Source organism: Oncorhynchus mykiss, chromosome 18, assembly GCF_057628025.1.
Source record: "Oncorhynchus mykiss isolate SJ-2025 chromosome 18, ASM5762802v1, whole genome shotgun sequence".
Taxonomy (NCBI): Eukaryota; Metazoa; Chordata; class Actinopteri; order Salmoniformes; family Salmonidae; genus Oncorhynchus; species Oncorhynchus mykiss.
The window spans coordinates 49,477,347-49,502,386 of record NC_143039.1 but is presented as its reverse complement, the minus strand read 5'-3'; the positions used below and the strand labels follow the sequence as shown (position 1 = coordinate 49,502,386).

General features: G+C 43.4%; 1 protein-coding gene across 2 annotated transcripts; it reads left to right on the top strand.

Annotated features, from left to right (window-relative positions):
- Positions 1-1,572: 1,572 nt before the first annotated feature.
- LOC110496281 (exopolyphosphatase PRUNE1) lies at positions 1,573-24,489 on the top strand. Of its 2 annotated transcripts, XM_021572085.3 has the most exons (8): positions 1,573-2,434; positions 9,997-10,101; positions 12,190-12,395; positions 13,423-13,607; positions 13,842-14,000; positions 15,804-15,898; positions 19,928-20,086; positions 20,669-24,489. In XM_021572085.3, the coding sequence occupies exons 1-8, from the start codon at positions 2,183-2,185 to the stop codon at positions 21,152-21,154; spliced, it is 1,647 nt and encodes a 548-aa protein (XP_021427760.3). In that variant the 5' UTR covers positions 1,573-2,182; the 3' UTR covers positions 21,155-24,489. The 2 variants fall into 2 exon arrangements, with proteins under 2 accessions (XP_021427760.3, XP_021427761.2); XM_021572086.3 differs by lacking the exon at positions 9,997-10,101 and having other exon boundaries at positions 1,912-2,434.
- The last annotated feature ends 551 nt before the right edge of the window (positions 24,490-25,040 follow it).

Below are 25,040 nucleotides of genomic sequence, written 5' to 3'. Positions count from 1 at the left end.
TCGTGTAGTAGCTATTATCTTGTCTCATCGCTACAACTCCCGTACGGGCTCGGGAGAGATGAAGGTTGAAAGTCATGCGTCCTCCGATACACAACCCAACCAAGCCTGCTTCTTAACACAGCACGCATCCAACCCGGAAGCCAGCCGCACCAATGCGCCGGAGGAAACACCGTGCACCTGGCCACCTTGGTTAGCGCACACTGCGCCCAGCCCGCCACAGGAGTCGCTGGTGCACGATGAGACAAGGACACCCCTACCGACCAAGCCCTCCCTAACCCGGGCGACGCTAGGCCAATTGTGCGTCGCCCCACGGACCTCCCGGTCGCGGCCGGTTACGACAGAGCCTAGGCGCGAACCCAGGAACTCTGATGGCACAGCTGGCGCTGCACACTGTACAGCGCCCTTAACCACTGCGCCACCCGGGAGGCCAACATTTGAACATCTTGGCCATGTTCTGTTATAATCTCCACCCGGCACAGCCAGAAGAGGACTGGCCACCCCACATAGCCTGGTTCCTCTCTAGGTTTCTTCCTAGGTTTTGGCCTTTCTAGGGAGTTTTTCCTAGCCACCGTGCTTCTACACCTGCATTGCTTGCTGTTTGGGGTTTTAGGCTGGGTTTCTGTACAGCACTTTGAGATATCAGCTGATGTACGAAGGGCTATATAAATAAATTTGATTTGATTTGATTTCACATCGGCTACATAATTATAATCCAATTTTCCACATTTTAGTCCAATCTCAATCTTAATTACAAATCACCATTATCATAACTGTACCTTAAAATGAACTACCCGCCCAAATGACTAGTTTGATCATGGCTAGCCCTACTTTGCAGTAAGTAACTTAGCTAGCTATAATTTCTTATACCTTTACGATAGCAAACAGGCTATCTGCAAATTGTGGTACTCTTTTGAGTAACGTTAACAGATTGATAATAACACATGTTTGTTTTGAGTTCAAGTACGAAAATCTAACTGAGTTAATGGATTTCAAATTACTGAATGCTAACTTGCTGAACACTGACAGCTGTAGCCTACTAGTTACCCCATATTAGCTAAACATTTGTATACTGTACTGTATTCTGTGTATCTGTGTATTACTAGCACAGATGTAAACATAATGTTAAGAGAGATCGGTTCCCAATTTAACCTATCTGATTAACTGTCTGTTAATGGAACCAAAGGTCTACCGTTAACTTACACAGCGACTCAACTTTCGTAAAAGTTGTTGAGGAAACCTAAACCCGATGCTAAACCTTAAAATGTACTTCAAATATGATGCTTTCGCCAATCGCGAAAAGAGCTTGTGGAGCTGTGGAAATATTCCCTCTTCTTATTCTGTATGTTCTTATTCTTCTTATTATTTTGTATCTTGCAACCAACGTTAATATTCTCCTCAATTTAAAAACGGCAAAATAATGCTTCTTTCAACAAGAGGTGAAATGAGATGTCAAATGCTACTGCCAGTAGCGAATTAAATATTGGGGTGGCCAATCAGATGTCAGGGGTGTCCAGTGCCACCCCGGACACCCTTCTGGCTCCGCCCCTGGCTACAAGGTCCCTATTTTACAATTACATAGGCTAGTCGAAAGTTGACCAAATAATGAAAAGGGCTGTCTGCTAGCCTCAATAAATACACAAATATTTATAGTTGAACAATTCTTTGCATGTATGCATGTCTTTTTTTTTTACTTGACTTGAGGCTTGACTTGAAAACATGACCACTCGACTTGACTTGCTCTTAGAATGCACGAATTAGACTTTACTAGAGTCTTGACCAGTTATTCTTGTGACTCGATTTGAGACTCGGACCTTGTGAGTTGAGACTTGCTTGTGACTCAAATAATAGTCACTTGGTCCCTCCTCTGAAAATCTCTAATGTGAAGCCGACAACGTTGCCTGCCATTATGTCAGTCCATGACATGCGAGACCAATTACATTTTTACCTTTCCAAATTATTACAAGGCCTGCAAAAAAATATAAGAAAAAAAGGAACGCAATGCAACAATGTGTGGGCCAGAAAAAGTCTCTCTCCTCACTATCAATTGTTTCTGCAGTGATGAATTACAATCTTCAAATCATGTTTTTATAACCTATCATCCGCAGATAATCGTTGTCTGGAGCTCAAAAAGAAGTATAAACATTATTCAAATCAGGGAGCCAAATGAACGGCTCTTTCACAGATGCGATTCGGTCCCCGACGTTCACCAAAAAGAGCCGTTCAAAAAGAGCCGTTCGTTCGCGAACGACCCATCACTGACACTGTGTACCCTCCAGGAGCTTCTGCTTTTCAAAACGTGGTGTATGAATATTCGTCAAATTGTATATGCAGAGGACACGGGTTTGTAAACATTCTGTTTGGCAGAATATCCCGGGAGTGCACAACGCTGGTGAAAATGGAGGGGTTTCTACAGAGATGTAGCGCTGCATTAAAGGTAGGCACACATACGAATACGTTTATTATACATTGCATTGCATATTTTACAAATGTTTCATTTCCTCTGTTTAATGACTAGCCTTGTTCATCGCGTGCTCTCTGCTGTCTGTCATGCAATTAATTTACATATTCCAATTGTCTAAATTACTGTCACAGAGGCTGGTCACTTTTTTCCAAGACTTTGCTGCTTTTACAATTGAATTAGCTAGCCTATTACTACTTTATTACTATTATATTATTCATAATGTATGGATATCCTAACAACCTGTCAACTAAAATTGAGAGTTTACTGATTCATTCTCTCAAGTTACAACATAGCTGAATTGAAAAGAGACTAATTGCAGTATGGTTCAAGATTCCAAAAATCATTTTTTCCTGAAGATGATGAATCTTTTCTTGTAAAAGGTCTGACACACAAAACACAGAGCGCCATGACTCATAAGGAGGTGGTGTGTGGATGAAGAGCTAGAATTGTCAGAGAGCAAGAGGAGGTAGAAAGAATACTGCCCACTGAAACTTCATTAACAGCCATTGTCACATATTGCATCGTTGGTATGTTTTCAGCATATTTTGCAAGGGGTTGCCACAGTAGAGTCAGATGACCAATGCCATGAGAGGGTTAATGATTTATATGACATTTTAGTCAAGTGCAAAGAACCTGACATAGTGGGGAAAACCCTCTTAAGCTATTCCCTTTTTTGTCCCACCCTGGCATCTCCTGCACACTGTATTGCCTGTGTGTACATTCAAGACTAAAGTTGCCATGTCTGGTGGGTACCCCTTGTTTATATAGGCTATGTGGGCACACGCACACATCTCTCTTTCTCCGGCTGGAGTCTGGGCTAAAGCTCTCACTTCCAAATTCCTGTGGTCCAACAGCTTGACTCTTGTGCATGTGACATTATTAATAGTGATATTAGGTGACACCTCTGTCACTATGCCTGAATGGCAGACATCTCATCCCTCCTCCCTCCTTCCCCTGCAGCCTTGGTATGGAATGCTGCTGTCTATGGCTGTCAGGCACAGCAAAGATTTAAAGAGAATGTGTCTAATTTCAAGGGGTCGGGCGATTACTCTTGAGGAGTCACCATTAACCTGCTTTACTTTAGTTTTTTTCTCCTTCCGTCAGAGAACAGCTGTGGTGGGATATCATATGGCCCGAGAGAGAATCAGAGAACACATTCGGGACATAACGTGAGACTAATCAAAACATGTAATGGGCTGAATTGAATTTCCTTCTTAAAACCCTCTCCGTAAGACACTGTACATTTTTTATTTAACCTTTATTTCACTAGGCAAGTCAGTTAAGAACAAATTCGTATTTACAGTGACAGCCTACACCAGCCAAACCCAGACGACGCTGGGCCAATTGTGAGCCGCCCTATGGGACTCCCAATCACGGACGGTTGTGATACAGCCTGGATGTAGGCTTAGTTGTAGTTTGTAGTGGGCTAGTTGTAGTTTGTAGTGGGCTAGTTGTAGTTTGTAGTGGCCTAGTTGTAGTTTGTAGTGGCCTACTTGTAGTATGTAGTGGCCTACTTGTAGTTTGTAGTGGCCTAGTTGTAGTTTGTAGTGGCCTAGTTGTAGTTTGTAGTGGCCTAGTTGTAGTTTGTAGAGTCCTAGTTGTGGTTTGTAGGGGCCTAGTTGTAGTTTGTAGGGGCCTAGTTGTAGTTTGTAGAGTCCTAGTTGTGGTTTGTAGGGGCCTAGTTGTAGTTTGTAGGGGCCTAGTTGTAGTTTGTAGTGTCCTAGTTGTAGTTTGTAGTGGCCTAGTTGTTGTTTGTAGTGGCCTAGTTGTAGTATGTAGTGGCCTAGTTGTTGTTTGTAGGGGCCTAGTTGTAGTTTGTAGTGTCCTAGTTGTAGTTTGTAGTGGTCTTTTGATTCATTCACTTAAAAGTTATTCTTTCCCAGCATCCTCCCCCCTTCTCTAAGTATGAGTTCCCATTTTAAATGGGCGTAATCAAAGCTTCGTGGCATACTTCCTGGCTCTTGTCGTCTGTTAGATTTAATGTTCCTGCCCTCTGGTCAGATGCTTCTGTTTGGTCCACATCAACCACTTAGGCCAGGTTATATCTGAATACTGCCACACAGAAGGTCTCTGTTCTGATGGGCACTGGGCAGCCTTAGTTTAGCCACTGTCACTTCACATTATGGCCTCCTCACATGGCTCGAGACTAAGTGTTGATGTTTATGTCTGGGGTTGTCCCTGACTACTCTACCTGGGGAGCTTAACACTTTGTATGCCTGTCCTGTCTCACGCCCACACACTCACAGGTTGGGGGGCCCTCAACATGCTCATCTTTTCCATAATCAAACACTTGAAGACAATTTAATGTTATTGGTTGCAGCAGTCTTTCGTTTTCAGTGGTGGGACAAGGCTACCGGTATGTTCAATAGACCGAGACAGTAGATTAGAGGTCAACCGATTAGGATTTTTCGATATCGATTATTGGAGGACTAAGAAAAGCCGATACCGATTAATCGGACGATTTTTATATATATATTTGTAATAATGACAATTACAACAATACTGAATGAACAATGAACACTTTTATTTTAACTTAATATAATACATCAATAAAATCAATTTAGTCTCAAATAAATAATGAAACATGTTCAATTTGGTTTAAATAATGCAAAAACAAAGTGTTGGAGGAGAAAGTAAAAGTGCAATATGTGCCATGTAAAAAAGCTAACGTTTAAGTTCCTTGCTCAGAGTATGAGAAAGTATGAAAGCTGGTGGTTCCTTTTAACATGAGTCTTCAATATTCCCAGGTAAGAAGTTTTAGGTTGTAGTTATTATAGGACTATTTCTCTCTATACCATTTGTATTTCATATACCTTTGACTATTGAATGTTCTAATAGGTACTTTAGTATTGCCAGCCTAATCTCGGGAGTTGACAAGCTTAAAGTCATAAACAGCGCAATGGTTGAAGCATTGCGAAGAGCTGCTGGCAAATGCAGTAAAGTGCTGTTTGAATGAATGCTTACGAGCCTACTGCTGCCTACCACCGCTCAGTGCTCTATCAAATCATAGACTTAATTATAATATAATAATACACAGAAATACGAGCCTTAGGTCATTAATATGGTCGAATCCGGAAACTATCATTTCGAAAACAAAACATTTATTCTTTCAGTGAAATACGGAACCGTTCCGTATTTTATCTAACGGGTGGCATCCATAAGTCTAAATATTGCTGTTACATTGCACAACCTTCAATGTTATGTCATAATTACGTAAAATTCTGGAAAAGTAGTTCGCAATGAGCCAGGATGCCCAAACTGTTGCATATACCCTGACTCTGCGAGCAATAAACGCAAGAGAAGTGACACAATTTCCCTAGTTTAATATTGCCTGCTAACATTAATTTCTTTTAACTAAATATGCAGGTTTAAAAAATATATATACTTCTGTGCATTGATTTTAAGAAAGGCATTGATGTTTATGGTTAGGTACCTGTACATTTGTGCTTTTTTCGCAAATGCGCTTTTGTTAAATCATCCCTTGTTTGGCAAAGTTGGCTGTCTTTTTGAGGACAGTTGTCAACGAACCAGGCGGCCCAAACTGCTGCATATACCCTGACTCTGTTGCACAGAACGCAAGAGAAGTGACACAAGTTCCCTAGTTAAAATAAACTCATGTTAGCAGACAATATTAACTAAATATGCAGGTTTAAAAAGATATACTTTTGTATTGATTTTAAGAAAGGCGTTGATGTTTATGGTTAGGTACACATTGGTGCAACGACAGTGCTTTTTTCACGAATGCGCTTGTTAAATCACCCATTTGGCGAAGTAGGCTGTGATTCAATGATAAGATAACAGGCACCGCATTGATTATATGCAACGCAGGACAAGCTAGATAAACTAGTAATATCATCAACCATGTGTAGTTAACTAGTGATTATGTTTAGATTGATTGTTTTTTATAAGATAAGTTTATTGCTAGCTAGCATCTTACCTTGGCTCCTTGCTGCACTTGCGTAACAGGTTGTCAGCCTGCCACGCAGTCTCCTCGTGGAGTGCAATGTAAATGCCGATTACCGATTGTTATGAAAACTTGATATCGGCCCCAGTTAATCGGCCATTCCGATTAATCGGTCGACCTTAACAGTACATATCTGTCAGGTAGTTCCTTCCTTGACTGTGTGTGCCATAATTATGTTGTTGTGATTTAATTTATCTCTTATAAACAATACAAAACATACACATACAAACAACTACATCACACCTGCCCACTAGAACACACCCCCATCTCCAGCGCCTGTATCACTTTCCGCCACAAGGCCTCAAATTGCACTCTCTGCGTGGCCCACACACTTTACAGTTTTAGATAATAAAGCATTTTACTTTTCCATTGGTTGATTTGCAGTTTTTAAGTCTACGTTTTTTTTTACCCCTTTTTCTCCCCAATTTCGTGGTATCCAATTGTTGTAGTAGCTACTATCTTGTCTCATCGCTACAACTCCCGTACGGGAGTTGCCTATCTAAGGAAGGGCTGTTCTTAAGCACGACGTAACGTGGAGTGCCTGTATACAGCCCTTAGCCATGGTATATTGGCCATATACCACAAACCCCTGAGGTGCCTTATTGCTATTATAAACTGGTTACCAACGTAATTAGAGCAGTAAAAATAAATGTTTTGTCATACCTGTGGTATACGGTCTGATATACCACAGCTGTCAGCCAATGAGCATTCAGGGCTCGAACCACCCTGTTTAGCATTTTGTTTATACATGTTTTTTGTTTTGCCTATCTAAGGAATGTCAACCTGCCCAAGTTCATAACCGTTGCCTAAAGTTAAACCATACCCATTTCCTACCTAAAATAACACTATTCCCAACAAAAGGGGAATCAAGGTGGAATTTATTTAGCTGAAAAGTTATACTGATGATGAGGATGAGAAAAGAAGCATAGAATGAGGAAAACTAGGGGTTTGTCTCTCTTCCCTCTCTCCAAACAACTTGCTACTCCATCCACCAATTCCACGGTTCAGCCTTATCTCTCTGAGTCCCTGAGGCCTGTGCTAAGTGGATTGGAGAGAGAACGCCTCAGTGTGGTGCGGTTTTACATTAACCAGATGGAATGAGAGCTATGATGGGGCTCTCAGAAAGGGGAACGGGTGAGAGTAGCCAGCGTGCCTTACTGCATTTGATTTGTGTTTCAGCAGTAATGGAACACTATTGGCTCATCGATATCAACCCAATGAAGCACGCAACCTGGCTCAAAGTGATCCCTGGCTTGAATGCTGCACTCAAATGCAGGCCTAAATGGATTGCTCTGTGAACGTGGTCGAATTCACATTAGCATGGGATATGGGGATAACTGTTCGAAAACTGCCCTATTATGTAACAGTAATTGACATTTCTCGGCAACAGAGTGAGTTGAATATGAAGCCCGTTGCAAAACAGTTTGCGTTTCCCATTAACACCGTTGGCTACACTTGATCTGCGAATGGCACACAAGACAGGTGCACAAGGACATGCATGAAGAGCAGAATCAGAGCATCCTGTCATAATCATGGTACTATCATAACATTCCTCCTCTACACCTCCGTATTTGTGTCAGGCCTAAGTTTTCCCACCAACCAAGTTGTTCACCTCTTATCTAACCCTTGTTTATATTTCTAGCCTCGTCTTTGAATGGATACGGCAATAGTGGATTACTACAGCTGTAGTAGATGTCGACCTGAATCGTTCTGTTTACCATGTGGCTGTTGTGGATTCACGGTTGAAGAGCTCTACACACACACACACACACACACACACACACACACACACACACACACACACACACACACACACACACACACACACACACACACACACACACACACACACACACACACACACACACACACACACACACACACACACACACACACACTGTTGTTAAATATAGCCTCCCTTGGCTCCTGTTTGCCTGCTGGGGTCTGTCCACTGCTACGCCTGATGGGAGGTGCCGTGCACGCTGGTAAGAGGGAGATAAGAGGGAAGGGGAGGCTGGGCGCCCATGATGCCATGTTGTCGTACACTCACACTGGCTTCCCGTTAGTGCCGCCCTCGGGGCACTTACATTGGGCACTTAACATGGGGCGAAATGGCTCTCTCTCCATCCACACACTAAGCTACAGCCCATACTGATGGAGAGTAAAATCTGTCCAGAAGGCAGACCTGGACATATTTCTTGATTTACCATTGAAGTCAATAGGATGCACATCTAACAAACAGACAAGGGGGAAAAAAGGATCAGTGGCAGCTAGAAGGCCGGTGACGACGACCACCGAGCGCCACCCGAACAGGAAGGTGGCCCTAAAGGACCAAGTAGTTGTTAGCATATAAATCCCTACCAAATAGTTAGTGTTTGGACTTCTTCTCCTGGTTTACAGATAAATGACAGGTTTCCAGCAGTTAGGTCCATAAACTAACGGAACTAGCTAATGAAAGTGTTCATCAATGTATAGCAGAGTGCTTCAGAAGAACTTAGCTAAAGCCAGACGGTTGATTTAGCTTTTTGTGTCCTGCCATACTGCCACACACACACACACGGGTAATTAGTGCTGTCACAGCTTTGCCATCATCCCATCACAGCAAGGCCGTCTCCCCGGTGTCAGTCATAATATCGTTTCTATCATTATGTCCCAGATAAAGCGATACTAATCACACTCCTTATCACAGTGGGTCTACCAGTCGATGGCAAAATGATCTCGCTGAGTCCAACAAGGCTGTGTCATAGTTGTAGCTGCACATTCACTCATTGTTATTAAAGACGTACCTCAGCGGTTTTTGAACATTTACTGTTGAAAAGCTATGTCCCAGGTATAAATACAATGCAGCACACACACACAAAAGGGTAAAGAAATACGTTTTGAGCAAAATTGTTTTTTTGTTTTTTTGACACGACAGCAAACTTCAAGGAGTGGGCCGTTCAAAGAGTTGGTTTGATGGGAATCTGTGATGTCATCGGCCCTCCTTCTTGAGGAGCAATAGAGGAGCATGTCTTGTGCTATGTCACAACTTATCTGGACAGCCTATTGAGATGTGCCTATTGTTAAGTAAATCAGTTGTTAAATTAGGTCAAAAGTGGACTGGAGTGCCACTTTAAAGTAGGTGATGTTCTTTGATTATCATAGCCTAAGTAGATTAAAAACAGCAGTCCAAAAATGATAGCATAGGCAAGATGCTAACTAACTACTGTGAGCCGGAATTAAATATAGGTCTACCATTCCAGTCTGTCAACATGGGATTTGTTTCACTAGGCTATTCTTGGCTATTCATTAACTGACTGCAGGCAGGTATCTAGCATTCTGGCGATGGTTTGCCAATGCCAATGCTTTTTACATTTTGACTAGTGTAGCCTTGGCTGTGTAAAAAAAAAACGGTTTAGAAATCTACAATGTATAAATCTGACAAGGAATTTTCCCACTCTCTTTACTTCCCCCTCTCTTTTCCTTCCTTCCTTCCTTCCTTCCTTCCTTCCTTCCTTCCTTCCTTCCTTCCTTCCTTCCTTCCTTCCTTCCTTCCTTACTTCCTTACTTCCTTACTTCCTTACTTCCTTAGGGCAGTTCAGAGGGCAGCTCTGGGATCCACGTTGTCCTTGGCAACGAGGCCTGTGACCTCGACTCCATGGTGTCGTCCCTCGCCTTCGCCTACTTTCTGTCCACAGTGAGTCAGCTAGCTTCTAGCCTGTGCCGCCTCTCATTAGTGAATCCCTCAACCCAGGTCGAAAATGAGTTACCATACCTGAAGTATCTATTCCCCTTCTCATATGTTTAGGTTTTTTATACGGTAACAAGTAATTGACACTTTACTTCGGGGCCGCTGGAAGTGGGGTCCTAGTGCCCTTGACAAACTTGGCCCTCGCAAGAGGCTTCCAGAATGATCTTATGCAATTATCAGCCATGTATTTTTGGGGTGTCTCACTACTGAGATTTCATTTTGTTTCGGCACCCCTGCTTTACTTGAGTCATAAGGACTACATAACACTCATAATCACGACATAACGTCAGTTATCATAAGCTGACACCAGTTATGCCATGATTATGACCGTGTTATGTAGCCCTTATATAACAGGGGGTTTTAGTAAATTGTTACCCACAAATACATTCACTACATGGCCAAAAGTATGTCTGCTCGTCAAACATCTCATTCCAAAATCATGGGAATTAATATGGAGTTGGTGCCCCCTTTGCTGCTATAACAGCCTCCACTCTTCTGGGAAGGCTTTCCACTAGATGTTGGAACATTGCTGCGGGGACTTTCTTCCATTCAGCCAAAAGAGCATTAGTGAGGTCAGGAACTGATGTTGGACGATTAGGCCTGGCTCGCAGTCGGCGTTCCAATTCACCCCAAAGGTGTTTGATGGGGTTGAGATCAGGGCTCTTAGCAGGCCAGTCAAGTTCCACACCAATCTCGACAAACCATTTCTGTATGGACCTCACTTTGAGCACGTGGGCCTTCCCCAAACTGTTTCCACAAAGTTGGAAGCACAGAGTCATCTAGAATGTCATTGTATGCTGTAGCGTTACAATTTCCCTTCACTGGAACTAAGGGGCCTAGCCCAAACCATGAAAAACAGCCCCAAACCATTATTACTCCTCCACCAAACTTTACAGTTGGCACTATGTATTGGGAGAGGTAGCGTTCTCCTGGCATCCGCCAAACCTAGATTAATCCGTTGGACTGCCAGATGGTGAAGCGTGATTTATCTCTTCAGAGAACGCGTTTCCACTGCTCCAGAGTCCAATTGCTGAGAGCTTTACACCACTCCAGTCAATGTTTGGCATTGCCATGGTGGTCTTAGGCTTGTGAGTGGCTGCTCTGCTATGGAAACCCATTTCATGAAGCTCCCAACAAACAATTATTGTGCTGACGTTGCTTCCAGAGGCAGTTTGGAACTTGGTAGTGAGTGTTATTGCTCTTAGATGTTTCCACTTCACAATAAGAGCACTTACAGTTGACCGGTGCAGCTCTAGCATGGCAGAAATTTTACGACCTGACTTGTTGGGAAGGTGGCATCCTATGACAGTGCCACGTTGAAAGTTATGGAGCTCTTCAGTAAGGCCATTTCACTGCAAATGTTTGTCTATGGAGATTGCAAGGGGTATCCACATACTTTTGGTGATGTACTGTACCTTCTGGAAATCTTCTAGTATGAAGACCCATAGACTCTATGTTGTGGTTGTTTGAAATCAAATTTGTAAATTAATATGTCCTGCTATGCAGTAATTCATATATCTCCTAATTTAACTTGTTAATAGTGTTGAGAGAGCTGGGCCAAGTCCTGAAGCATCCCCAGCTCAGAGTGACTAATTTCTAGGTCTGAGGTCCATGAATAGCTTGACCAAGCGTAATCAAAATTCCCAGAATTCTCCAAAATAGGACCAGACAACCTTCAGAGTCACTCGGTTCATACTCAAGCATAAAAACAGTGTCTGTGCCCTGGCCACCAGCCACCGGTCTCTCCTTATCTTTCGTTACTGCATTGATCCATCTGCCCTCCCTAACCCGTGCCTATAGCTGCTCGCTAGCCTATACGCCCCCGCTACTCATGAAATATTCACACAGCCTCAGATATTCAAGATACGCCAAAGGTCTGAGAAGGTGGACAAAAACATTGCAGAGGAATCCCAGCTAACCTCAGCAGGAAGGTGTGTTGGTGTCAGATGTCTGTTTTGAACTGGTCTCCCTCTTCCATCCTTTCCTCCTATCCTCCTTTTCCCTTCCTCTTCTTCCATCCCCCTTTGTTCCCAGACGTCTGGCAGCTCGTGTAAGACTGTGGTGCCAGTGCTGAACATCCCGAGGGCCGAGTTCCCCCTACGTTTAGACAACGTGTTCCTGCTGAAGGAGAGCGGGGTTCCATCAGAGGCTCTGGTGTTCCGTGACGAGGTGGACCTGGCAGGGCTCCATAGAGCCAAGAGGCTGGTTCTCTCCCTAGTGGACCACAACGTGCTTCCTAGGTCAGGGGTTGCAACATGACTCTTCCTATTTATTTTCTCACACTGTCACGTCCTGACCTTATTCCTTTTTTATGTCTCTATTTTAGTTTGGTCAGGGCGTGAGTTGGGGTGGGCATTCTTTTTGTTGTTCTATGTTTTTGTATTTCTGTGTTTGGCCTGGTATGGTTCCCAATCAGAGGCAGCTGTTTATCGTTGTCTCTGATTGAGAACCATACTTAGGCAGCCTGTTTTCCCACTATGATTTGTGGGTAGTTGTTTTCTGTTTTGTGTTGCTGCACCTTACAGGACTGTTTCGTTTTCATGTTCGTGTTTCTATTCTAATAAATATAACATGAACACTTACCACGCTGCGCATTGGTCCGATCCATCTTATTCCTCATCAGAAGAGGAAGACAATCATTACACACACTCTCTTTTCTGACATTCTCTCCCTTGCTATCTCTGCCTTTTTCTCACTCAGACTTTCTACCAATGATACCTACAGTATCAAATAGTTTTGACAACACAGGATAACTTTGTGGGAAAGTGCCTGATATGTGGAGGGCCAGTTTCCCGGACCCAGATTAAGAAAACGTGTTTTTTTTGTGATACCTTTTACCCATTTTTCTCCCCAATTTCATGACAGTCTTGTCTCATCGCTGCAACTCCCCTACGGACTTGGGGGAGGCGAAGGTTGAGAGCTGTGCGTGCTTTGAAACACGACCCAGCCAAGCCACACTACTTCTTGACACACTGCTCGCTTAACCCGGAAGCCAGCCGCACCAATGTGTCGGAGGAAACACTGGTCGGCCAAACCCTCCCCTAACCCGGACGACGCTGGGCCAATTGTGCGCCGCCTCATGGGTCTCCTGGTCACAGCCGGCTGTAACACAGCCTGGGATCGAACCCGAGTCTGTAGTGACACCTCAAGCATTGTGATGCAGTGCCTTAGACGGCTGCGCCACTCGGGAGGCAGAAAACACATAGTTAAGGATATATGACACAATGTATTTCACAATATTCACTCAACTCCAACTTTTCCCCGTAGTGCCGACATTGACTTGGAGGAGGCAGTTGTGGAAGTCATTGATCACCACCACCTCGAGAGGACACCCTCCACTTCCTGTTCAGTCACCATGGAAACCGTGGGTTCCTGTGCCACCTTGGTGACAGAGTACATTCACCACAAGGCACCTGAAGTGCTAGACAGACAGGTGGCCCAATTATTATACGGTAAGGTTGCCACAGCAATAATTCTCTCATGTCCAGCATTCTCTATAACACGTGCCAAACTCCAGTACTTGAGGGTCACAATGTCTCCAGGTCTTTAAACAATGCATACCTCAGAACTAGGCAGTGGAAATATGGCAGGAGGAATTTGGACTAAAATGGTAGTTGCGCTTGTTTGTCATTGCCAGCGGTAACCATTAGCTCAGTTCACCTATACTTGGCAGTGTGCCCACACAGGGGCCATTGTGCTGGATTGTGTCAACATGGCCCCAGAGGCGGGCAAGGTCACACCCAAGGACAGCCTTCTGGCCTGCCTACTGGAGTCGCGCTTCCCAGACCTGCCACCCAGGGGTGCCCTCTTCCAGTCCCTACAGAGCGCCAAGTTTGACATCTCAGGTAACAAAGAAAAACCCGCCATGGGAAAAGTGTTGACAGGTGGACAAAATGACACTGCCTTGTTACTTGACATTCAGGGACATAGGTTGTCATGACAATATGACATTATTATGTCAGTATTATGACGCTGTTAGGACATACCATTCAAATAAAGTGTTACCCGTATTTTAAAGAGTATTGTAGAGTAAGTGTGAGAAATTACACAACGTCAAAAGAATGTTGTGGAGTGTCCATCTAGAAGTAAAAAAAGAAAAATATGTCAAACCCTTTAGGTAGGAACCTCTGCTCTCTTGACCCAATGACTGGACAAAGCCATCGATCACGTGACACCATTCATTCCTATGTGCAGACTCAATAGCGCATTCAGGCCAAATGAAGTCGGTTAAGATGGCGTCTAATGGAGACATAACATGTGCAGTTTGAGCTACTCCAAGAAGAGACGTTGCAGGCTAGCTCAGCGTTGCCCCTTCTCAAGCTGAAGGCCAACCTGCGTACCGTGATATTGGTACCATGATTGTCTTCTAAGTAATGTTTTCTTTACACAAAGATTGACCATGACGATTGCCATTTTTCAATTCACTTTAATGGGGCATCCTGTTTTCTGCTAACAATTCCTGCAGTACCTCGGTCGGCCTTGGACTTTCCAGGGCTTCAATGAAAGGGGACAGTCATTCTCCCTTGTGTTGACCTCATTCCAGGTTTATCTTACTATGTGTTATGTTATACTGGTACTGGGTAATGTTCATGATGACGTTGACCTTAACGAGAGCCCCAGGACCAGTGGAAACAAAATAGCCCCATAACATGAAAGATCCACCACCATATTTTAAAGTAGGTATTGGGTTCTTTTTATGCGTCCTTATTTCGACGCCATTACATACATTGTGTCAGAGATTTTTAAAAAATCAAATACTTGACCACATCCAATACTTGACTGTATTTGACTACATTTACACCCCGCGTTGTGGTAATTTACCATAGAAATAGAGTGTTGTTGTTTATCACTTATACAACCAAATCAAATCAAACTTTATTTGTCACTTGTGCCGAATACAAGTGTAGACCTTACCGTGAAATGCTTACTTACAAGCCCTTAACCAACAATGTAGTTCGAGAAGAGTTAAGAAAATATTTATCAAATAAACGAAAGTTTAAAAAATATATATTTTTTTAAAGTAACACAATAAGAATAACGAGGCTATATACAGGGGGTACCGGTACTGAGTCAGTGTGCAGGGGGTGCAGGTTAGTCGAGGTTGTTGATAATTGTACCACAGTCTGACGTATCTGCTCTGTGTGTGCGTGTCTGGTTAACTTCTACCATGGAGGGTTCAGGGCTGTTTGCCTTCAGAAAGGATTCACACCCCTGGACTTTTCCCCCCACATTGTGTTACAGCCAGAATTTTAAATGTATTACATTTAGATTGAGATTTTATCACTGGCCTACACGCAATATCCCATAATGTCAAATTGGAATTATGTTTTTTTAAATATTTGTACTAATTCATTAAAAATGAAAAGCTGAAATGTCTTAAGTCAATAAGTATTCAACTTGGTTATGGCAAGCCTAAATAAGTTCAGTAGTACACATTTGCTTAACAAGTCACATAATAAGTTGCACGGCCTCACTCTGTGTGCAATAATAGTGTTTAACATGATTTTTAATAACTACCTCAAAAGTATCTGTAAGGTCCCTCAGTCTAGCAGTGAATTTCAAACACAGATTGAACCACAAAGTGTCATTCATTACCCAATTACATGCTGCCATTGTAATACTGTGTGTCACATTGGCTTGTGTTACAGGTCTTTCTACAGAGCAGATCCTGCTGAAGGACATGAAGGCTGTCTCCGGAGGCGACCTGAGACTGGCAGTCAGCTCTGTGTACATGACACTAGATGTACGTACTGTCTAACCATGCCGATACTTGAATTAATCCACTCTGTCACCACCTTGCTTTAAACTGATACTCAGCGATATTAGGTCACCATAAGAGCAGGTGCAGCCAGAGAGTGTGAGGCAAGGGGCTGCACTCGTCAGCACCAACACATACACTGTTAAACATCTGCACAGGAGTTTGCATCTTTCTAATGCAGTGTGATAGCTGCGTGACAACAAATGCTGACCATTGCAGCCTCTTGCTTCGCGCAGTCTTTGTTTGTGTCGGACGTTGCCGTGCTCCTCATGGTAAATTAATATTGCTGAGTCTACCTTTAACATCACCCTCTCAGCATCATACTGTGTGTGTGTGTGTGTGTGTGTGTGTGTGTGTGTGTGTGTGTGTGTGTGTGTGTGTGTGTGTGTGTGTGTGTGTGTGTGTGTGTGTGTGTGTGTGTGTGTGTACCTTTACTCTTCCCCGTTAACAGCGATGCGTTAAAATGGCCGACTTTGCCTTTGAGTAACTAACTCTTTAACAAATTTGGGTTTGCAGATCATTCCCCAAGTCATAATTCCGACTCCTTTGGGAAAATTCTATTCCACTATTAGAATCTTTCCTTTTCAGTCATACTCTTCAGTCACTCTACAATGTCACCAGACTCGTGTTGGAGCGTGCCCCTGGCTATCTGTAAATTATGTCTGAGTGTTGGAGTGTTCCCCTGGCTATCTGTAAATTATGTCTGAGTGTTGGAGCGTGCCCCTGGCTATCTGTAAATTACGTCTGAGTGTTGGAGAGTTCCCCTGGCTATCTGTACATGATGTCTGAAGGTTGGAGTGTTCCCCTGGCCATCTGTAAATTACGTCTGAGTGTTGGAGTGTGCCCCTGGCTATCTGTAAATTATGTCTGAGTGTTGGAGTGTTCCCCTGGCTATCTGTAAATGATGTCTGAGTGTTGGAGCGTGCCCCTGGCTATCTGTAAATTACGTCTGAGTGTTGGAGAGTTCCCCTGGCGATCTGTACATGATGTCTGAAGGTTGGAGTGTTCCCCTGGCTATCTGTAAATATGTCTGAGTGTTGGAGCGTGCCCCTGGCTATCTGTAAATTACGTCTGAGTGTTGGAGCGTGCCCCTGGCTATCTGTAAATTACGTCTGAGTGTTGGAGTGTTCCCCTGGCCATCTGTAAATTACGTCTGAGTGTTGGAGTGTGCCCCTGGCTATCTGTAAATGATGTCTGAGTGTTGGAGCGTGCTCCTGGCTATCTGTAAATGATGTCTGAGTGTTGGAGTGTGCCCCTGGCTATCTGTAAATGATGTCTGAGTGTTGGAGTGTGCCCCTGGCTATCTGTAAATGATGTCTGAAGGTTGGAGTGTTCCCCTGGCCATCTGTAAATTACGTCTGAGTGTTGGAGTGTGCCCCTGGCTATCTGTAAATGATGTCTGAGTGTTGGAGCGTGCTCCTGGCTATCTGTAAATGATGTCTGAGTGTTGGAGTGTGCCCCTGGCTATCTGTAAATGATGTCTGAGTGTTGGAGCGTGCCCCTGGCTATCTGTAAATGATGTCTGAGTGTTGGAGTGTGCCCCTGGCTATCTGTAAATGATGTCTAAGTGTTGGAGCGTGCCCCTGGCTATCAGTTAATGATGTCTGAAGGTTGGAGTGTTCCCCTGGCCATCTGTAAATTACGTCTGAGTGTTGGAGTGTGCCCCTGGCTATCTGTAAATTACGTCTGAGTGTTGGAGTGTGCCCCTGGCTATCTGTAAATGATGTCTGAGTGTTGGAGTGTGCCCCTGGCTATCTGTAAATGATGTCTGAGTGTTGGAGCGTGCTCCTGGCTATCTGTAAATGATTTCTGAGTGTTGGAGTGTGCCCCTGGCTATCTGTAAATGATGTCTGAGTGTTGGAGTGTGCCCCTGGCTATCTGTAAATGATGTCTGAAGGTTGGAGTGTTCCCCTGGCCATCTGTAAATTACGTCTGAGTGTTGGAGTGTGCCCCTGGCTATCTGTAAATGATGTCTGAGTGTTGGAGTGTGCCCCTGGCTATCTGTAAATGATGTCTGAGTGTTGGAGCGTGCCCCTGGCTATCTGTAAATGATGTCTGAAGGTTGGAGTGTTCCCCTGGCCATCTGTAAATTACGTCTGAGTGTTGGAGTGTGCCCCTGGCTATCTGTAAATTATGTCTGAGTGTTGGAGCGTGCCCCTGGCTATCTGTAAATTACGTCTGAGTGTTGGAGTGTTCCCCTGGCTATCTGTAAATTATGTCTGAGTGTTGGAGCGTGCCCCTGGCTATCTGTAAATTACGTCTGAGTGTTGGAGAGTTCCCCTGGCTATCTGTAAATGATGTCTGAAGGTTGGAGTGTTCCCCTGGCTATCTGTAAATATGTCTGAGTGTTGGAGCGTGCCCCTGGCTATCTGTAAATTACGTCTGAGTGTTGGAGTGTTCCCCTGGCCATCTGTAAATTACGTCTGAGTGTTGGAGTGTGCCCCTGGCTATCTGTAAATGATGTCTGAGTGTTGGAGTGTTCCCCTGGCCATCTGTAAATTACATCTGAGTGTTGGAGCGTGCCCCTGGCTATCTGTAAATTACGTCTGAGTGTTGGAGTGTGCCCCTGTCCATCTGTAAATTACTTCTGAGTGTTGGAGTGTGCCCCTGGCTATCTGTAAATGATGTCTGAGTGTTGGAGTGTGCCCCTGGCTATCTGTAAATGATGTCTGAGTGTTGGAGCGTGCTCCTGGCTATCTGTAAATTATGTCTGAGTGTTGGAGTGTGCCCCTGGCTATCTGTAAATTACGTCTGAGTGTTGGAGTGTGCCCCTGGTTATCTGTAAATTATGTCTGAGTGTTGGAGCGTGCCCCTGGCTATCTGTAAATTATGTCTGAGTGTTGGAGGGTTCCCCTGGCTATCTGTAAATGATGTCTGAGTGTTGGAGCGTGCCCCTGGCTATCTGTAAATTACGTCTGAGTGTTGGAGAGTTCCCCTGGCTATCTGTAAATGATGTCTGAAGGTTGGAGTGTTCCCCTGGCAATCTGAAAATATGTCTGAGTGTTGGAGCGTGCCCCTGGCTATCTGTAAATTACGTCTGAGTGTTGGAGTGTTCCCCTGGCCATCTGTAAATTACGTCTGAGTGTTGGAGTGTGCCCCTGGCTATCTGTAAATGATGTCTGAGTGTTGGAGCGTGCTCCTGGCTATCTGTAAAGGATGTCTGAGTGTTGGAGTGTGCCCCTGGCTATCTGTAAATGATGTCTGAGTGTTGGAGCGTGCCCCTGGCTATCTGTAAATTACGTCTGAGTGTTGGAGTGTTCCCCTGGCCATCTGTAAATTACGTCTGAGTGTTGGAGTGTGCCCCTGGCTATCTGTAAATTATGTCTGAGTGTTGGAGCGTGCCCCTGGCTATCCGGAAATTAAAAAAGCAAGAAAATGGTGCCGTCTGGTTTGCTTAATATAAGTAATTTGAAATTATTTAAGTATATTTTATCAATTATATTTCCTTTTGATACATTTATATATTTAAAGCCAAATACTTTTCTACTTTTCTCAAGTAGTATTTTACTGGGGGATTTTCCCTTTTACTTGTGTCATTTTCTATTAAGGTATCTTTACTTTTACTCAAGTATGACACTTGGGTACTTTTGCCACCACTGGTCAGGGGGAGAAACTTAATTTGCGAAGGTTCCAAGCGGTCAAAACCATTTGTTTTTAAGACAGGTGTGTCACCAAAGCTGTTGTATTCATTATGTATGTCGTAGCTTATTTTCAAAGATGCATTACAAGGTCAAAATATATATATTTTTTACAAAAATTACAATTATGACAATAACCATGGCTATTTGCATGACAAGTAAACATGACCCAAAATGCCATAACCGACCTGGGATCAAATACTATTTGAAGTCATTTATACTGTATCTGTACTTGATTGAGCTTGCCTTTTAGAATGGAACCAAGCAAACGCTCCAAATATTTGAAAGACTTTGAATAGTATTTGAACCCATGCCTGTTTTCTATATGGTATAGTTTTGTTGTTTACTGTGGTATGTCGTCCCGTGCGTTCAACAGATGTTCCTACAGCGGAAGAGCCTTCAACGGGAGCTTTGTGAGTTCTGTCACAAACATCGTTTTGGTGCGGTGGTCGCCATGACGATCTCTTTCAATGAACGCAGCGAGCCCCATCGGCAGCTGGCGGTCTACAGCTCCAGCACCCTCTATAGGGAGGAGGTATGAATTGCACTGCCATGCCAACTTATATTAATCCCTAGACCCCTACGATGTGAGATGATTTTATATTTATAGGGTTAGTAATATAATAGTAAAGATTTGATAGGGGTAGGTTTTATAATAGGTAATAGTTCCACCTAGCCCTCTAATAGACTTTGCAGAATTTACCAATTTTGTGCGGCACATTTCTGTTCCTGACCCTGAAAAGTATTTTATATAAGTTCAGTGTATTGTAAAGTGTCCATTTGATTATTGGTGTGAATCTTTCCTCCCTGTTGCTTAAATATACTTAACAAATTGGTCTACTTTGTGTGCCAACCTACCTACCTACCTTGTTAGTTTAATTTTGGCCTTCAGAAACTATTCCTTGGTGTGAAAAGAAATAGTATTATTATGTGATATGAAGCATGTCTGTAAGTGAGATAAATCAAAGTATTCAAGGCTGCCTGTTGCTGTTACTTATTAGTGTGTTTTTCCTCTCAGGCATATGCAGGCACGACAATTTCAGATTATTAGTCCATGTTAAAACAGCAACTATGAAATAGCAATACACCTTTAAGTGTGTTTCACATTCTGCTGTAGGTGAGCCAAGCATTAGAAAAGGCCCGGAACCCCTCTCTGTGCACCTCTCCAATGAGCAGCCCCTTCAATGACATCAAGTCCTATCTCCAAGGCAATGCGCTGGCCTCCCGCAAGAAAGTGCTACCTATCCTCAAGGACTTCCTGAAGGAGTGGGACAAGAAGCAAGTGCATTGCGGGGAGACGGAGGACTTTGAGGAGCTGGACAACCACTTTGACCCCACGGGGTCGCCTGGTATCGACGGAGACTCCCGCCCCCACTGCTTCTCGGCCTCTCGGCACCACCGTCGCCGCCTGTTGGGCGCCGAGGACTCTGGGATGGAGGAAGACTTCCAGGTGCCGGCCACACCCATGAACAGTCTGGTGGAGGGCTGTCCACTGGACGCCGGCCTGCCCCAGATCAGCGCGGAAGCCATTTTGGAGAAGTTCAGCTGCATGGTAGGGGAAGCAGGGGGTAATAAAGATGTCAGCTGGCCAGGTGATCAATAACCTTCTGTTGATGCCTTTAAATCCTAGTGCCCCAGGCTCTCTGTCCGCGTGCACTGCAACCCAACCAAAAGACTATAAGGAGTGTTCAAACTCAGAAGCATATCAATCAATTGTATGTTTCATAAGGGACATCTCATAGCGGATTATAATGACAATCCAAGGGGCCATGTACAGTAACTCACTCACTGGTTATATAGCAATCCAAGGTTTTATATCAGCAGCTCCGGTGATTGACTGGAAACAGGGTTGTGTTCAGGAGGAACAAAACCGCCCAAAACGGAGTGAAGCAGGGAGGTACCATCTTAATTTATCTAATAAGAAATGCTTGTTTTTGTTTTCCGTTGCAAAACGTTTTGCTACGGTGTGCCCAAATGAACACAACCCTGGACTGCTGTGGCCATCAAACTGATCACCAAGTTCTTATGGATGCTTTACTCAAGTCAGGACTAATAACACCATTACGAAGGATAGAACATCCTTCTAAAAGACTGGCAACCGGATGAAAAAAGCATGACTTGTACCTTCGAAGACTCCAGACAACAATGAAGGTTCAATTGTGTTTTCTCTCTGTATCCCATCTGAGTACATGGGACTGCCTCATTGGTTAGTGCCATCTCCAAGTGTAGGGGGAGTAGATTGGACATTTGGAGAATACATGATGGACTAATGTAATGAATCTTTGAAAGGCCTATTTCAATGTCACAGGCATTTGAGTGAAGCTTTATTTTGAGGAGAATATTGCCCTGGAGAATGACTTTATCCATTTTTGCAGCATGTGTTTCAGTAGTCCTGGTCCTTGAAAACTGCAGAGTTTGCTGTTTTTTAGTGCAACTTATCTATGTACAGCTTCAGTAGGGAGTTATTGAGCTGATGATTGAGCACGTGATATCTACTGGCATGTGTGTGTGAGCGCGTGTGTGTCTGTCAGTCTGTCTGTCCGTCCGTCCGTCCGTCTGTGTGTGTGTGTGTGTGTGTGTGTGTGTGTGTGTGTGTGTGTGTGTGTGTGTGTGTGTGTGTGTGTGTGTGTGTGTGTGTGTCTGGAGTTCTTGGTTAGCGTGATGTCATGATGACATTATTATCAGGGTTGTTTCAGTCCATAGTTCTCCTCATTGTCGGCATCCATCTGGAAAAGAACGAAGGGAAGAACACACACCCTCCCCACAAAGAGAGAGAGGTGGAGAGATACATACCAGATGCCGGATGCAACTGCTGTTCATTCATGCATATGAACTGCCTGCCCCCAGTCAGATCTTCGAAAATTGCAGGTTTCCTTTTTTTCCCGTCATGAATCTTGTTCTGGAGGCATCTCTGCAGAGTGGTCACTAGCTGGCACAGCCACAAAGTCATACCTAACCTTAACCACACTGCTAACCCTAATGCATAAACCTAAACTTAAATTAAGACCAAAACCCTTTTTGTTTTCATGAATTTGTACAATATAGACATTTTTGAGTGTGAGGCTAGCCCATCTACCGGAAATCACATAGTTTTGCCTCAAGGACAAGACTCATCCCAATAAACGTTTACCTGTGCTAAATTTACTCTCTCTCTCTCTCTCTCTCTCGCTCTCGCGGGTTTTTCTGAGATTTAGATCTCAAAGCTACTTCAGCTGCCCAAATATACACAAATCTTATGTGGAACTTATCGTCTAGCTTATCGTCTAGATTTATTCAGGGAATTACCATTGATTATGTCGTCCTAATGACATCATAACATTTTGAGAACAAATTAAGTAATGCAGAGGTTGACTTCATGCATACAATCTTTTGCTGAATTTTGTTCAGCATGTTATTCCTGCATTACAAAAAACGGTGATACGTTTCTATTAATACCCCCCTTTGTATTTTTGAGTTACCCGACATTTGCCTGTTCCCAGATCTGTTTGTGCTCTTGCCAACTCTTATCATCAGAGTTGACTATACAGCATCAACAGATCTGGGCTAGTGATGAATTGCTCTGATGATGGTATCTGATCTGGAATCTGTGTCGCATACCCCAGAGAGCCTTGTGGCGGTTCATTTGAGGAAACATTACTGCATTAGTGCAGATGTCTGCTTCATTCGCTGTCTGTAGTTGGGCCCGAGGAGTAGGTTTGAACTTACTGTACCACAGAGATGTGCAAACACCCCTAGGAAAACCCACATACAGATGAATGCATAGACACAAACACATTAGACAGTGGCCCGATTCCATTTCAGTCACTAGTCTCTTTCTTTAGCTCTACCATTTCAGTGTTCCCAGATCACAAGGATTCGATAGGTCTAAGTAAGTGATAAGATGATGGTTCCTACCTCGTTCGATAGGGTATGTGAAGGTTCTACCATACACTCACCTATCCAGTCCTTTTGCATCGTGGAACTTCAAACTCTGAGAACTATGGAGGGCGGCACGGACTAAATTGGAATCCTGCTAGTCTAGCTGGAACTTCTGCTTTGTTAGAATTCCCAGATTTGATTTAATATGTATTTGACAGCAGAAAACATCTGAGAATGTTGACTAGCCCTGTGCTGAACCCTTTAATGAAGATAGCATAGTTGATTATACCACTTGATTATATAAGTCAACCATGTAGTTTCATTGATTTATTCTCTACATCACAGCGAGAAGGTGTGTTCTGTCACATAGTTTATAGTAAAAGAATATGTTGTGTCTAGGCTAGAATGGTATTGATAGTGAGTTTTCTATAAAACATACTCTGAAAGATTATTATATTGAGCCTCAGGTATTAAGGATCTGGCAATGCTTGGCTTGTAAAAAGATCCCTTGTGCTAATTATGTTTTGTCCTTCTTCTTTATCTCCAAATATACTTTTTGTTGAAATGCTTCATGGGAAATGTAGCTTATGTGGTGGACAGTGTAATGGCTCAGTGACTCTGCAGATTCATGTGAACACTAAAACGAGTTTGTTTCTCCCACACCATTTGTCATGATTACATGTTTTAGTAAACACTCTTGTCACTGCGGTGTTCTAATTTTTACAGGCCTTTAATTAAGGTTGGAAATGTTAGCTTGCTGGACTTGTTTAGCTTCTCAACAGGTTGAATGACAACAAGTAATTCACAATGTTGTTTCTTTAACCCAAACTGGTTCCCTTTTCCAGTTTCTCACGACTTTAATCCAAAGATGCCCTCCTCAACCCCTCTACATGCAGTTCCTTTCTGTAGTTTTGTGAATTTTATGCAGGACAATCGGGATTCAACTTCTCTTTTATTCAAGTACGCAATGTGAAAAAAGTGTTTGCTATGTGGTTCCTGAATGCGAAACCACATGTATGACAAGATTATAAGAGAAAATGTTCAACTATGCACTTTTATTAAAAAAAATGGATTTGAAGAGTTTGTGTTGTCGTCAGGTTTAATTCAGGCTTCTAACTGATTCTGGGTTATTGGTCTGATTCAAAATCCTAACCTAAAGCTAACCTTTCTACAAGGCACTATTGGAATATTTGGTGCCTATCACTAACTATCTCGAACTCCACCAGTCAGCAGTGTCTAATTTCTCTTAGGGTGTGTTCTCACCATTTCCCCACCGTATGCTGTGTGTGCATCCACCCATTCCTGGTCATGTCTCAACATGTCATTGTGTTCATAGACAGTGCCTTCAGAAAGCATTCATCGCAACACCTGATTGTTTTCTTCTTCCACATTTTGTTGTGTTAAAAGTCTGAATTTAAAATGGATTCAATTGGGATTTCTTGTCACTGGCCTACACACAATACCCCATAATGTCAAGTGGAATTATGTTTAAAAAATAAAAATAAACTTTAAATTGAAAGCTGAAATTAGTATAAGTATTCAACCTCTTTGTTATGGCAAGCCTAAATAGGTTCAGGGGCAAAAATGTGCTTAGCAAGTCACATAATAAGTTGCATTGAATAGTGTTTAGC